General features: G+C 41.0%; 1 protein-coding gene across 6 annotated transcripts in view; it reads left to right on the plus strand.

The window, feature by feature from the left end:
• SGCD (sarcoglycan delta) overlaps positions 1 to 14,778 on the plus strand; it is a 669,010-nt gene that overhangs the window by 217,973 nt on the left and 436,259 nt on the right. Inside the window, exons 1-2 of one of the 6 annotated variants that reach the window (XM_012433867.2) lie at positions 1,975 to 2,277; positions 4,587 to 4,632. The exons of 1 other annotated variant lie outside the window; for it this stretch is intronic. In XM_012433867.2, coding sequence (XP_012289290.1) covers positions 4,630 to 4,632 — 3 coding nt within the window. In that variant the 5' untranslated portion in view covers positions 1,975 to 2,277; positions 4,587 to 4,629. Of the gene's footprint in view, positions 1 to 1,974; positions 2,278 to 4,091; positions 4,111 to 4,137; positions 4,195 to 4,251; positions 4,493 to 4,586; positions 4,633 to 14,778 lie in introns of those variants that run through there. 4 more of the 6 variants (XM_012433870.3, XM_012433868.3, XM_012433871.3 and 1 more) reach the window with 4 other exon arrangements.

Consider the following 14,778-nt stretch of genomic DNA (forward strand, 5'->3'; position numbering starts at 1 on the left):
AAAAATCTGGAGCCAACAGATGCTGGAGAGGATGTGGAGAAATAGAAACACTTTTACTCTCTTGGTGGGAGTGTAAATTAGTTCAACCATTGTGGAAGACAGTGTGGCGATTCATCAAGGATCTAGAAATAGAAATTCCATTTGACCTAGCAATCCCATTACTGGGTATATACCCAAAGGATTATAAATAGTTCTATTATAAAGACACATGCACTTGTATGTTCATTGTGGCACTGTTTATAATAGCAAAGACCTGGAACCAACCCAAATGCCCATCAGTGATACACTGGACAAAGAAAATGTGGCACATATACACCATGGAATACTATGCAGCCATAAAAAACGATGAGTTCGTGTCCTTTTTAGAGACCTGGAAACCATCATTCTCAGCAAACTGACACAAGAACAAAAAATCAAAACCACATTTTCTCATTCACAGGCAGGTGTTGAACATTGAGAACACATGGACACAGGGAGGGGAGCATCACACACGGGGTCTGTTGGGGGATGAGGGTCTAGGGAAGGAACAGCGGGGTGCGGGGAGGTTGGGGAGGGATAACACTGGGAGAAATGCCTGATGTAGGTGACGGAGGGATGGAGACAGCAAACCACCATGACGTGTGTGTACCTATGCAACAATCCTGCAAGATCTGCTCAAGTACCCCAGAACTTAAAGTACAATAAAAAAAAAAAGAGAGCACTAATCCCATTTCTAGCTTCAGCTGTGGTATTAACTGTCTTTAAAACCCTGGACAAGTCATCTCATCTTTCTGGGCCTCTACTTCCTTCTGTAAAATAAAGGGTAGAAACTAATTTGGATTGGATGATCTCTGGGGTGTCTTCCAACTCCAAAGATCTGATTCTGTAATTGCATCCTGACCTTAGATGTGTACAAGCACCTCCCACGCACCCCCACCACTGCTTCCCAAGCCGAAAAACTAATCCTGCTGAAAGTGTCCACTGTAATTTGATGCTAAGCTCAAGACCCCGCTGAATCTACAACATCCCTTCAAGAACATACAACACTTACAATCAGGCAAGCCAGTTCTTTTGAATAAGTTGCTAATGGGGTGTGATTTTTGGAAGTAAAATGTTATTACCAAAAAAACAGAAAAAAGAAACAGTTCAAAACAAATGCTCCTCTCTTAAAATCACTGCTTTTCTACAGTGTTACCTTGACAACTTAGCTCTGGCTCTTTACATATGGGGGGTTTTCAGTGTGGGAGAAGAGGGGTGTCCTGCTCCTGTTTTGAGATTCCTCTTGTTGCATTGAAAGGGAAAATGTCAAAGGTAAAGCCCAAAATCCAGCAGAATGTATGTACGCAGGGCGTCTTGAGGGAGTGTCATCCAGAAATAATCACAGGTGCACAGAATTAGGACACATTCTGATTCAAAGTACATTCTTTTTTCTATTTCTCATAACCATAACACACATTGCAACAGCCTATAAAATGTTACATCTTTGGACCAGCACAGTTACAGAGCAGAGAGCAACACAAGTGCCTAAAAAATAATTGCGTTATTTTTAGTTACTGCAGCCAAAGATGTACGTATCAGGTTGAGGGAACAACTCCGAAGAACCGTACCCGTCTGGAAATGCTAAAAATATTGCTCCCCCTCCAGCAACTCAAATTTTGAGCAAAGACTTAGGAAGCTGCAGGTAGGGAGATCAAATTAGAATTTATGTCTCTCAGCTGTAATAAGCTTGTTATCAGGGCTGGCAAGAGCTCAGGGGGCTGACAGGGGTCAGCTGGGGACTCAAGTGTAAGGAGCAAGTGAAAAAGGGGCAGTGTTGAGCAGAAGAGAGGGCTTATCTCCAGCATCTAGCACTGCACAGCAGAGGCTGTGTGGAGAATGGCTGCAAAATCAGAATTGGTGGTAGAAGCAGTTTCCTTTCTGGTTGTGAGTATGAGTCCGGCAGACACCATGAGCGCTGTTGCAGAGGAGTGAGCCTGTGCTTGACACATGTGTTTCCCATTGATAGCTGGAGACAGCCCAGTAGCTGTGAGTCGGTCTGACAAAGCCATATTGAAGTACAGAGTACGGTTTCAAAGCAGTCAGAAAAAGAACGGGAATGCTGTTCAGGAAATTCTTCAGGCATGGGCAGGGACTTGGCTGCAGTTCTGCAGTTGGAAAATCTGACTGGGGCAGCTTCTGAGCACAGGCTGGGCCTGCTCACACTCAGCGGGCCGAGTGGCCACCTCCTTCAGAGCTGCTCAGCACGCCCTGGGATCGCCAGCGGTTTTCATCGGCCGGTTTGTGAACCGGACAAGAGAGGTAGGGTACTGTTCAGTTCTTGCCTTTGCACGCCTCTGTTCACTCTCTAAGCTGTCTGCCTGCTGTGTTTGCAGGCACTCCGAGTTTTTAATGTGTGTGTGTGAATTAGCAAGTTACAACCCAGTCCTGTCAACAGTTGATATGGGGCTCTCATCTGTGCTTTTCCCCCTTTAAGGTCTGATTTTCAGCAGTGCAGAGAGACTTTTTTCCTAAGTTAGGATTTAGCTGGCAACATTATTGTGTAAGGAGAAGCATGTGAATTCCTTACGTTGTCACCCTGCTCCAACAATCTGTAACTTTTCCTTTCTGCGTGGAAGGACCGTTCACTGGCAAGGAAGATAATTTTAGATGAAACTGTCTGTATACTTTGCTTTGCAAGAGTTTTAAGAGGGAGAAGTTTTTCTTTTCTTTCTTTTTTTTCTTTCTTTAGCAGAAAATGGCTCTCATTTTAGGAGGGAATCAGAGTTTGAAGTTTCTATGTTGGATGACACTCTCAGAGTGTCGAAACAGATACGTGTGTATGGGTTTCTAAAATCTTTTATAGGGAGTTTGACTGTCATTATCTGGGATTTGATTGTCAGTGATATATTTGCCTAGAAGTATGCTGGATCAACATTTGTAATTCTGTTTCTATAATCATTTCCAATTTTCTCACTTGAAGTAATTTGCAGTTTTACTCTCAAAAAGTACCTCTGTATTTTAGGAAACATAGATTTAAAAAGTAACACAAAATGGCAGTTTACTCAAAATTCTTCTTAAAGGACAGAGACATAATGGTGTGAATCTTATTTCATTGATCACTTGGTTTTATTTTACACCTTACTGAAAAAGAGAGCTTTTTATAAAAAATCAAAGTTTAAAAAATTTTCAGCACAACAGGGATCTCAGTTTTCCTCTTCAGTTTTGCTTCTTCCTTATCAACTCTATTGCAATATAGATCTTTTTCCTCTCCTAAGAAAGCTATACCTTGTTTTCTGTACAGCATTTAGAAAACACACAGTACAATGTCATTGCCTTCGAGAGACTGGTTTGGTCCAGACAAAGCCGAGCTAAACCTTACAACTGCTTTACGATGACTAGCCCCGCAATCTGTGACAACATTGTTTTTTTCTGAAGGGGGCTTGGCCAGGAGTCTGGTTGGGGAGATGGATGAATGAATGGAATCTTGGATACTTCTTGAGTAGCTGAAGAGGGACTAGACCTCTTAGGGTGGATCCCTGTGACAACAGGTGTGCGTTTACTTGTGTCTTACAATCTTTAAACAAGTAGCTAATAGAAGAGCGTAAGGTTAATCCTGAAAAAAAAGTAGAGAGCCGCTGTTTCTCATTTCTTCCTCTGCACAGGACCCAGAATGAGTAGGCACATTTTCTGTCCTATTGGTAGGTCAGGATTTTCAGCCAGCAATTTTCTTTCTTCCTCCACTGCCTTATACTTGGAGAAGGGAACTGAGACATGACTGGTAGCAGGATATCTTTATTCTAAGAGATAGCTCATGAACATTTTTCTTATTAATTTCATCTTTGTGTTGGGGTGCTGTGGGGAGGGCTTGCTTGGGGACCACAGGACTTCAGGAAAGGAACGGGGTGTAGAAATCAGGACGGACTGTGATCTTACTTTCTTTTCCTCTAAAGTGCCTAATAAGTGAGCAAAATGCCAAGACAGATTAGGAACTGGCATGAACCATAGCCAAGCCCACTGCCAATGGAAAAGGAGCCTTCCGTGAGCTTGAGTGTCATACTCCTCTAAATTTAGCATGCGTCAAGCACTGAGCAGAAGAGGAGTGAAATAGCAACTCCAGGTTGCAGGATTATAAAGAGCAGTGCCAGAAACTTGGTAGAAACTCTTTAATAGTTTCTCTCTTTTTCTGGAAGTAAAGTAGGGAAAAGTCAAGCTCTCTTGACATTTGAAGAGGAAAAAGTAAGCAGAAGAAAGGGGAAGGATACAGAGGAAGAAATCCAGGGCAGAGGTGGAGGCAGTGAAGGGAGAGAAGTGGCCACGCCACAAACTGGGCAGTGAGTGTGGAGGGAGGAGCCCTTGGCACAGGAATGAAACACACGTATTAGAAACAGCCAAAGCCACGGGGCACAGATTGTTGGACTGGAAATGTGCAGATACTCTGTGGCCTTGGTGAAGAGAATTGTTTTAGCCGCTTCACCACAGGAGACAGCAGGGTCAGCCTGCCCTGCCTTCTGGAAGTAATCAGAAAGCACATTTTGTAAGAATGGCATTGCCTGAGGGTTCAGATTTCCTAGGCAAGGAGGGGGCAGGCTCTTAAGGCCTTATTTTTAACCCATATTTGTTCCTTGCAGAGACATTACTGCCGGGAGTGTTGAGTGAAGGGACCAGGTGGAGATGGTGAGTAATTCCAGGGAGCAAAGCTTGTTCAAGGCCCTGTGCATGGTCATTTTATTACTAACATAAACTTCAGAGAGAACAAAGTGTTATATATGCCTTATTCTGATGAAGACATCTCTTTAATTCTACTTTTTTATTTTAAAAAGTCTCCACGGACACATACTACATTGTTGTCTGTGCGTGTGTTGACCGTCCCAAATCCAAAAATCTGAACTCTGGAATGTTCCACAGTTTGAAACTTTTTGAGCACTGACATGATGCTCAAAGGAAATACTTACTGGAACACTTCAGATTTTGGATTTTCAGATTTGGAATGCTCAATGGTAAGTATAATACAAATATTCCAAAATCCAAAAAAATCTGAAGTCAGAAACGCCTCTGGTTTAGAGCGTCTTGGATAGTTTTCTAAGCCATGTCTGAGGAACGTGCTGGTACCGGGGGCAGAAGTGGGGTTGAGAGAGGAGGAAAGGTAGAGGTGGTCAGAAATCTCAGGTCAGGTCCTGGCCCCATTAATCTTCAGATCTCGTGTTTTCCATCTGTAAGATGATCTGATACCTCCGAATGTTCTTCTGTTTTCACAACCTTCTTCCTTTTCATTAAGAACAACTCTGTCTGTCTCCCTTAAGGCCGCGCATTTGAGTCATTTCACCGTTTCCCCATTTTTTCCTGGTCTCTTTCTTTACTCTTCTCTGAACATATTTCCTTGAGATTTCTCCCAACAAAAACTGTGGCTCCTTGAACTCACCTTAGTCGTCTGAACAATGCACATTCCATGGTGAGGACGCCATACATTTGTGAATCAGAGAGGAAGAGGGTGATTGTAGGGAAGGGAAGAATAGGAAGAAAGAAAAAATGGAGGGTGGGATCATCTTGAGGTGGAAGAAAAATGGTTATGTTGTGCACCGAGCTCAGGGTCTGAGTCAAACACACACTGGGATCCTGGCTGTGAGGCCTTAGAGAAGTGTCCCAATGTTCTAATCTCTAAAATGGACATGATAAAAGTATCCACCTCAGCCGGGCGCGGTGGCTCACGCCTGTAATCCCAGCACTTTGGGAGGCCGAGGCAGGTGGATCATGATGTCAACAGATCGAGACCATCCTGGTCAACATGGTGAAACCCCGTCTCTACTAAAAATACAAAAAATTATCTGGACATGGTGGCGCGTGCCTGTAATCCCAGCTACTCAGGAGGCTGAGGCAGGAGAATTGTCTGAACCCAGGAGGTGGAGGTTGCGGTGAGCTGAGGTCGCGCCATTGCACTCCAGCCTGGGTAACAAGAGCGAAACTCCGTCTCAAAAAAAAAAAAAAAAAAGGTATCCACCTCATGGGGTGTTGTGAGATCGTACGGATAATGCACTTAGCATTGTCCTTTTCACACAGTAAGCACTTAAATATGTCAGACATATTAATACATATGGTTCAGATGAACTGAGGTAGCCCCAGGCAAATCAACAAAGAGTGAAATAGGCAGATCAAGGTAAAATGAAGAATTGAGACAACCAGCCAAGGAGAGGATGTTTTACTCGGAATTGTCTGGGTTACTTTTCCTATGTTCCCCAAATGTTTCTAGAGATACCGCATTTCCCTTTGTTTCACTGTTGTTTGCCACACAGAAAGGTCTTCATTATTGTTTGAGATTCCTGTTGCAGAGTGTGAAGTGCCTCACATAAAGGAAACCATGTAAGCTGTAGCCTCTGACCTGCCTCTCAGACAGGCCTGTAGGACTCGGGAGAAACATGTCAGCATGGTTCACTAAGTATATAAATCCTGTGAGATTGGTTTGCTCAGAAAGCTTTGCTGGTGGTTGTATTAATGGAGCCCAGGGTGTGTAGGAGGATAGGGATGCAATCACTTTATTCTTCTTTTTCACTGATAAAGCAATGGCACCTATTAGAGCAAGCACAATTCCCTGATAAAAACTATATTGCCAGGGATTAGAAACTCCCTCCTTGTTCAGACCACTTTTCCTTGCCGGTGTGATAGGATCAGACTCTCTTGTGAGCACCTTGACTTCCAAATAATATATTGTGAATGTCTGGAAACCCTGCTGTTACTTGCTGGAGTTGACGTATTCAGCCAGTGAAACTATTTTCATCGAGTTCAGAGTAAATAAATATCAGGGTAAACTCCTCTCTCTAAATGAATCATTCGACCACATCTTGTACTAACCCTGATTGAGATTGTGGTATCAGCGCTGTGTATTCAATGAAGGAAGACTGCTCCAGGGTAAGGACAGCGGGGGGCAGAGCCACGCTGTGTTCCTTTCATTCCTGTTGTTACCTATGGTTGACTTCTCTCCTCTCTCGTGTTCTATAATCTCTCTAGCCCTTTCCTTCTGTTTCTTTATTGGGTTCCATTCACTCTTGCAAAATTCTTTTTGTTACTTTTTCAGTGTGTGCTTACCAAAGTCCTTATCTGCTTCCCTCAGGGGTCAGGAATATTGGTAATAGGCCAGTGTCTGGACAGCATAATTTTTGCCAAGTAATGAGAAAGATTAACTCCTAACATTGGCTGAGACCTTTTGTGTCCCCATCTTTCTCTCTCTCTCTCTCTCTCTCTCTCTCTCTCTCTCTCACTCTCTCTCTCTCTCTCTCTCTGATGTTTCCAGGCTGCTGATCCAAAAAGCAGGTCATAAACTGGCAACCCAAAGGTTTGGACTATAGGTACATTTTGGCTCACAAAGTATTGTTTTTTCTTTAATTAGTTACACATTTAAACATCCTAAGATACCTTATAAAAGTCTAGATGGCTAGAACCAAAGAAAGTAGACAGAGATTTGAGTGACCGTGTTTTCTGTTCTCTCAAGGGTGGTGCATATTCCAGATGCATAGGAGAGAAGTTAGGGCATAATTAAGCTGTGGCTTCACTCTCTGGGAGAACACTGTCGAGATGGTCTAAGTATCTATTGGGCAGAGTTGTAGGAGGACAATATGGTAGCCAAGAATGCAGGTCTCAAAGTTAGGCATTCCTTGGCATAACACCTCATCGGATTATAGCTAAGACCAAAAACTTCAAATGTGATAGAAATCTGAACAGCCACCACCTCTGGGGATGGGAATTGATTAAGAAAAGGCACAAGGAAATTTTCTTGGGTGATAAAAATGTTCCTTCTCCTGTTTGAATATTGTTCCCAACGATGTTCAGATCTATAAATCTCACTGGGCTATGTAGCTAATAGCTGTTTATTTCACTAGAAGTAAATTATACCTCAACAGATGTACATACACATATACATACCTACATGAAAGCATGCAAAGTGCTTAGAAAAATGCATGATCTTTAGCCGTTTTTATCGTGCTTGTTTCTAGAAACTGATAAAAAAAAAAAGAGAGAGAGAAAATGACCAAAAATAAAATGAGTGTTTCTTTTCAGACCACAGGTTTCATTGCAGGCATTTGAGAGCACAGGTAATAGCTAAAGATTCTTGCCAGACATAATTGTCAAGGGAGAATCTACTGGATCAATTCTAATTTTATGAAACTATTGAATCACTATAGAAGGATGTGCCTAATTTGTTGTAGCTGCTTTTCATGATGCTGTAAAAATTTATAGGATTTAGAGACATATCAAAGATGGTTTATTACCTGGGACAAAATGACTATACTTAGAGTGACTTGCACTCTGGCTGGAATACAGTAGCCACTCAATAAGTATTCAATAATGTGTCTTAAAATTAATATCCATATTGAGAACTTCTAGCTAAAACAATCACAAAAATATTGTTTTCATTAGTAATCACATTGTTATAACCAATTATTCACATATATCTAGAAGCATTTAATATAAGAATTAAGAGAACAGATTTTCCAGCCAAACACTCTGGGTTCAAATGCTTGCTATCCCTTTAACAAGCAAAGTGATTTGGAGTAGATTACTTAACCACTCTCTCTCATTGGTTCAACTGTAAAATAGAAATGATTGTGAGGCAGGTACTAATTATATGTCTGTGATGGTTAAATACAGGTAGAACAATGTCTAGCACATAGTGCCATTATACAAGTGTTTGTCATTTATGTGTGCTTTCTTTATGTCAAAAAAGTGATCTTCTTTTGCAATTTGTCTTTAAATATCACTCAGAATCTGTGTAGATGGTTGGTGAAAGGAATGTGAACTAGGAGTTCAACTAGAAAAGACAGAAACCTGAAATTTATGGGAAACATACTTGTTTTCAGTTTAGCTGACTTTAGTTTTGTCACTTACTCTGTGAACTTGATTAGGTCATTTCGCCTCTCTGAACCTTGTTTTCTCATCTGTTAAGTATAAGGATTTGGATTTTATATTGTCCATGTTCCCTTTAGGCCTTGTGTGTCACTCTCTGATCTCAAGCGTTTGAGTCGTGTTCATTACTATTTTATTACACAGCTTGGTCCCCAAGTCACAGAAGAGCTGTAGTAGCTTGACTCCTATTGTCATTATCTGGTTCTGGTATAAATCATCCATGGGGAATCAGAAAGCGCCAGCCTTGTACGACACAAAGTAGCTGGTTAGTTGAGAGGATCTGCCACTCCTATGAAGAAAGCTAACCATAGAAGTAGCCACAATGGGGTAGATACAGCATCCTCTGCATGTGAAAATGGTTCCATTAAATCTGGGATCAGATATTTGAAATTGTTTTTCCTTCACAAGGGCATTCAGTTAACATATTCTTTTCTGGTCCTCAACTTGCAACATCAAGGACCAGGCTAGTTTCATATAGAGCCAAACCTTCAACAATTCTTACAATGCCTTCAAGTCTTTGCTCAATTATAGCCTTCTCCATGAGGTCAGCTTTTCCCATGCTTTTAAAAATTGAGCCTGCTGTATTCCCCAGGCCCTGGTACTGCTGGTCTGTTTTCTTTTTCTTTTTTTTTTTTTTTGGAGGTGGGACTTTTCCTCATAACATTCATCTCCTTGTGACATAAGTATAATATTCTTTGGTGTTTATGTTTGTTATCTGTCTCCCGATCAGTACCTCTTCCCACCACTATGAGATCAGAGATCTTTGTTTTTGCTCATTGATGTATCCCAGATGCCTTGAACAGGGCCAGGGGAGGACCTGAAGGACAGCACATATGTGCAGGTGGTGACAGTGTTTACAATGCATTCCACACTGAATACACTTCTATGGTAATTCTAAATACCTTACTTTGTATTCAGGAAAACCTAGGTCTTTGCCTCAGCCTGTGAGTAATGGAGAGAAAATCAGGCCTGAGTTTAAGTTGAGACCCTAACCAACTTAGTAGTTAGGAGTCTTTGAGAATATTCTTGCATTTCTTAGGACCTCATTTTCTTCATTTATAAAATTGTTTTAATTGTATTGATCTCCAATAGGGTTGCAGGAATGTATGCACTCATGTATCTGCTAATTCCTAGTAGAAATATGCCTGTGTGTTTCACAGATATACCTGCCTGAAAGTACCTCAACTGGTACCTCATACATCTGCATCTCTAGGATGGAAATAATTTTTGTTCATAATGATGTTGAAATATCTTCTGGTTCATCAGAGATAAATATTTTAAACTTAAATACAAGGTATATTACAATTTGGTGGCACCTTGATAATATATATTTTTTTAACTGTACACACAGCCAGGCAAGGTGGCTAATACCTGTAATCCCAGCACTTTGGAAGGCCAAGGCAGGCAGATCACCTGAGGTCAGGAGTTTGAGCCCACACTGGCCAATGTGGCAAAACCCCATCTCTACTAAAAATATAAAAATTAGCCAGGCATGATGGCAGGCACCTGTAATCCCAGTTATTCGGAAGGCTAAGGCAGGAGAATCACTTGAACCTGGGAGGCAGAGTTTGCATTGAGCTGAGATCATATCACTGCACTCTAGCCTGGGGGATACAATGAGACTCTGCCTCTACAAACAAACAAACAAACAAAAAACTATACCCACACACAGTTTGACCTGGCATCTGGTTTCTCCGGACTTGTCTGAGAGGTGTATTTGGACCTATATGAAACGTGTATGCTCTATGTCTATGGCTTTCAATAACACTCCTATCCTGAATCTTAAAGATTCATGTCTCAAAGCCCAGTCTCCCTCCTCCTTGAAGTCCAGATTCATTTCCAAGTGCCATCGTAGGGTTCTTGTTTATCTGTCTCCTTGTCACTACCTCTTACCATCCCTTCGGGACCTCATGTGTCTTCAGCATTAACACAATTGTCTTTCCCCCTGATTTCCCTGCACACTCTATTCCCCTCCTGCCCTCCAAGCCTTCTATCCCCACGTTGTTCCCCATGGGGTAACCTCCTGCACCTGGCTGCTTATGCTGAAACCTTGGGGTTCTCCTTGACTCCTGTCCCTTCCCATGCCCTGTGTCTCAAGCCACAGAGAATCCTGTTAGCTCTGCTTTTCCACAAGATTCCAAACACAGCAACTCCTCACCTTCTCACCCACCTCTCTGTAGACCTGGGCCACTGTCATCTCTCTACAGACAGTTATGGTAGTCACCAGCCCCTGCTCTCTACACTTCCATTCTCGACCCTACAGTCCATTACCTAGAGAACAGCTAGAGTGATCCTGAAGTGATCTGCTCATCCCATTTCCATGCCTCGGTTCTGCAGTGGTGACTTGCTTTCTGTATCATACCTGAGGTTTTTTACTGTGGCTCTAAGCTGCTGCATCTTCCCCCTTCTGCCTGTGCCCGAGCTTATTTTGAAGTATTCTCCTCTGGTCCACTCTGACCCAGCCACACTGTCCTCCTCACCTGCCAAGCGAGCTCCTGCCGCAGGGCCTTTGCACTTGCTGGTCCTGTTTCCTCCGACTGTAATGTTTCCCCAGATATCCTCATGCTTCACTCTCTTACTTCTTCATGTTTCATTTTCAAATCTCTCCAGGATGGACAGGCTTTCCTTGACCATCCCTTAAACAGGAGCTCCTTAACACCTCAGCATGGTTCCCTCCTGCTGCTTCTGTTTTCTTTATAAGACTGATTTCCAAGAACAAGTAGAAAAAGTTACACGTTCATTATGATAGGTAACAAAAAATGACTAGAAACAACCTCGTGTTTCTCTCTGAGTTGGTTAAGTTAAATATCATAGATGTGTACCGTTTAAAACAGTCTAGCTGTTTTTTTAAATTATGTTTTTCTAGGACTGTCACTTAGTTATGTTAAGTGGACCAAGTTAGATTTGGACTGTTACGTAAAATATGCTCATTTGTGTAAAAAAATATATATAAATGTGAACATGCACTGAACATCTATATTGAATAAAGCCTGAATGTGTACTACATGTTTCTGTAAGAATAAGAAAAGAGCTGAAAATCCTGGTTGCCTCAGTGAGGTTACGCTGAAGGTATGAACGAGAGATTTGTTTAACTGCACGTTCTTTAATTTTCTTAAATACATGCACTTGTTGAATTTGTTTTCAGTAAGAGTTGTTCAACACTTAGGTATTACATATTTTAGGTAAGAATTGGAATATATAACTTTTATGTTAATCCAAATATTTGTTTAAAAAGAAACTGCCATTCTTGGGCTAGTTCACATAAATACGTGTTTGGTTTTCTGGATGAATTTTATAAGAAAAAAATGTTGTTACATCAAAACTAAAAGTGATGAATTTGTTTCCATTGTCTAAATTATGCCAAATATTGTTGATCCAAGACTAAAGCCTTGAATGGATGGCTGAATAAAAAACAACCCTCAAAACAAACAGTTTGAATCAGAGACCTAAAAACTAATATGGCTAATGGATGACTATTTTTGTATCAGGATAATCCACAATGGCTCAGATTCCACAACAAACTCTCGAAACTGGAATGAGCCTTTGAGGGAACCTATGCCTACTCTTTATATAAACTGGTTATAATCCTACAGTTACATAATTCATGTTTACTTTTAAATTCACTAAATTTTAACAGGCAGCATCACCAAAAAAAATAGAAACTTACTTGATTTGTGTCACTTGTCTTATTTTTAAATTCGATAATGTAGCCATTAGTCTTGCTGTATTTTTTTCTACTTGTTAGAACATAGGAGGTGCCCTACCTCTTTCTACAAACTCGCCTCTTACCCTCTCCTCTGAGCTCATTCAATCAAACTCTTGAGCTTGAGTTCTTCAGGCCATAGTGCTTGCTCTGTCTTCTGCTGAAAAGCTTGCCCCCACCCCCAGGGATCACCTTGTCACCTTGTCAGAATGGCCTTCCACAACCAGAGAAGGTCACTCTCTATTCTCTATTACAGCTACCTCTTTGTTTTTTCCTAGCAACTAAGTTTAGTTCTAGGGGTTTTGTCTGTTGTATTGTTCATTGTCCATCTCTCTCATTAAAATAAGAGCTTGATGAAAGCAGAATATGATCATTCTCATCCTTTGGAAGGTTTTTATCTCTAGGACCTACTGACATATACAGTAGATGTCAAAATATAGAAATATTTTACTGTTGAAAAATAGATTGGGATTGGAATTTTTTTTGAAAGCGAACTCTACACTTTGCCATGTCTCTCCCTGACAGTATGTAACTGAACAGAGAACTGCACTCATAGCGCCTACCCCCATAAGCTCCTTTATGGAACAAGAGCTTATGAAGCCTGGTGGGTAGCAGAGTCAAGCATGAGTAAAATGTCTGCCAGTGCCCCTCCTTGTTCTCAGCTCTGTCCTATTGTAGAGTTGATCATGGCCCATACAATTTTATAGCCCCCCATCCCCCCCAAAAAAATTAGGAAACTTGATGGCATTGACGTGTTTTTAGGAAGTTTACTGGGTTTTTTTGTTTGTTTGTTTACAAATCATCCCTGAAAACATAATGCATTTTTGCACAGAAGATAATGTAGGTACTGTAATAATTTCCAGGGGGCAAAAAAGGAAAACATTTGTTCTTCTCCTGAAGAAGAGCCCTGTGGGAACAAAGATGCAAAGAAAAAGTGACCACTTATAACAGTATTAGACTAGAATATATGCTTAGTCTCACGAAGCTGACCAACTGTGGATGCTCCTGCCCCACCGCGCTCTTTCCACCCTATATCTTCTCTGTGACCTGTAACAAGAGGAGCAATAAGAGATTTTCATAGTAGCCATTTGATTCCTATTAAGTGTAGGAAGGAAAGTCAGCATGGTATAAAATGAATGACCACTTGAGTCTGATCAAAGCAGTTTCTCTGTTAAGATATTAAAGACTTGTTGAAGATGTCAGACTCATCACTTTGAAGCTCATGTAGCTTCCTTCATTAGATGGACAATGGCTAGGTCCAGGTATCACGTAGCTTGGGCCTGGTTCAAAGATCTCTGACAACTTCACAGTGGGTGGATTTGTATAAAGTTAGGAGGCTCTTCTGACTGGTGTCGAGTCCTGATGAGCCTATTGGAGATGGCTACATGGTTGTCACAGAGTCCCTGAGGTGTTGTGGTGGCTGACATGGAAGAAGTTACATAGGGCCACACAGCCTTGGAGGAGGTTCTTCACAAATTCAAATCATGACAGTGGATCGTTTTTTTGAGACTGCTACATTAATGTCAGGCTTTGACTCTGTAATGCCATGCGATCCCAGGTAGAAATATTTGAATGCCTAAGACCATGAGGTTACAGCTCTCCAAACCATGCTTCAGTAATATGACCATTCAGAATGGCCTTCTTGGGAAACTCTACATCTAAAATATTTGACAGCTATTTAATTAGTTATTGTGACTGGTTATATCATAGAATAGCATTGTCTTGTCTCTCGGTAGTTTCTTCCTATCCAGTGTCAAAGCAACAGAAAGTTTTACTGTATTCATTCTTTGGGAAATATAATCCTTTTGCATTTTGTGTGCAAGAAACAGATGATCCTTAAGTCAAATGGATTTGTTTATAAACAGGTCAACATTGAAAATAGCTTTATGAAGGAGTAGTGTAATGCTTTGGATTTAAGGCTGCTTAGCATTAGTATAATAGCATGTACGTTTGGAGAGACAAAGCTGTGTAAGTTTTTACTTCTTTACTTCTGATACAGCTATTTACTCATTACTATAGAATACACTTTACTATTTAACATAGGCTTGATTTTTATTCATTTATTCATTCATTAAACAAATGCACACTCATTCATTCATTGAACAAATGCATTTTGCTAAAAAATGCATTTGCTTTATTTGCATTAAAACAAATATGAGAATAAGGTGAGTCACACAATTGTTTGGGTTTCACAGTGCATATAAAGTTTATCCTTACACTGTGTG

Source organism: Aotus nancymaae, unplaced genomic scaffold, assembly GCF_030222135.1.
Source record: "Aotus nancymaae isolate 86718 unplaced genomic scaffold, 86718_ANA_hifiasm-v0.15.2.pri h1tg000064l_1, whole genome shotgun sequence".
In the NCBI taxonomy this organism is placed as follows: Eukaryota; Metazoa; Chordata; class Mammalia; order Primates; family Aotidae; genus Aotus; species Aotus nancymaae.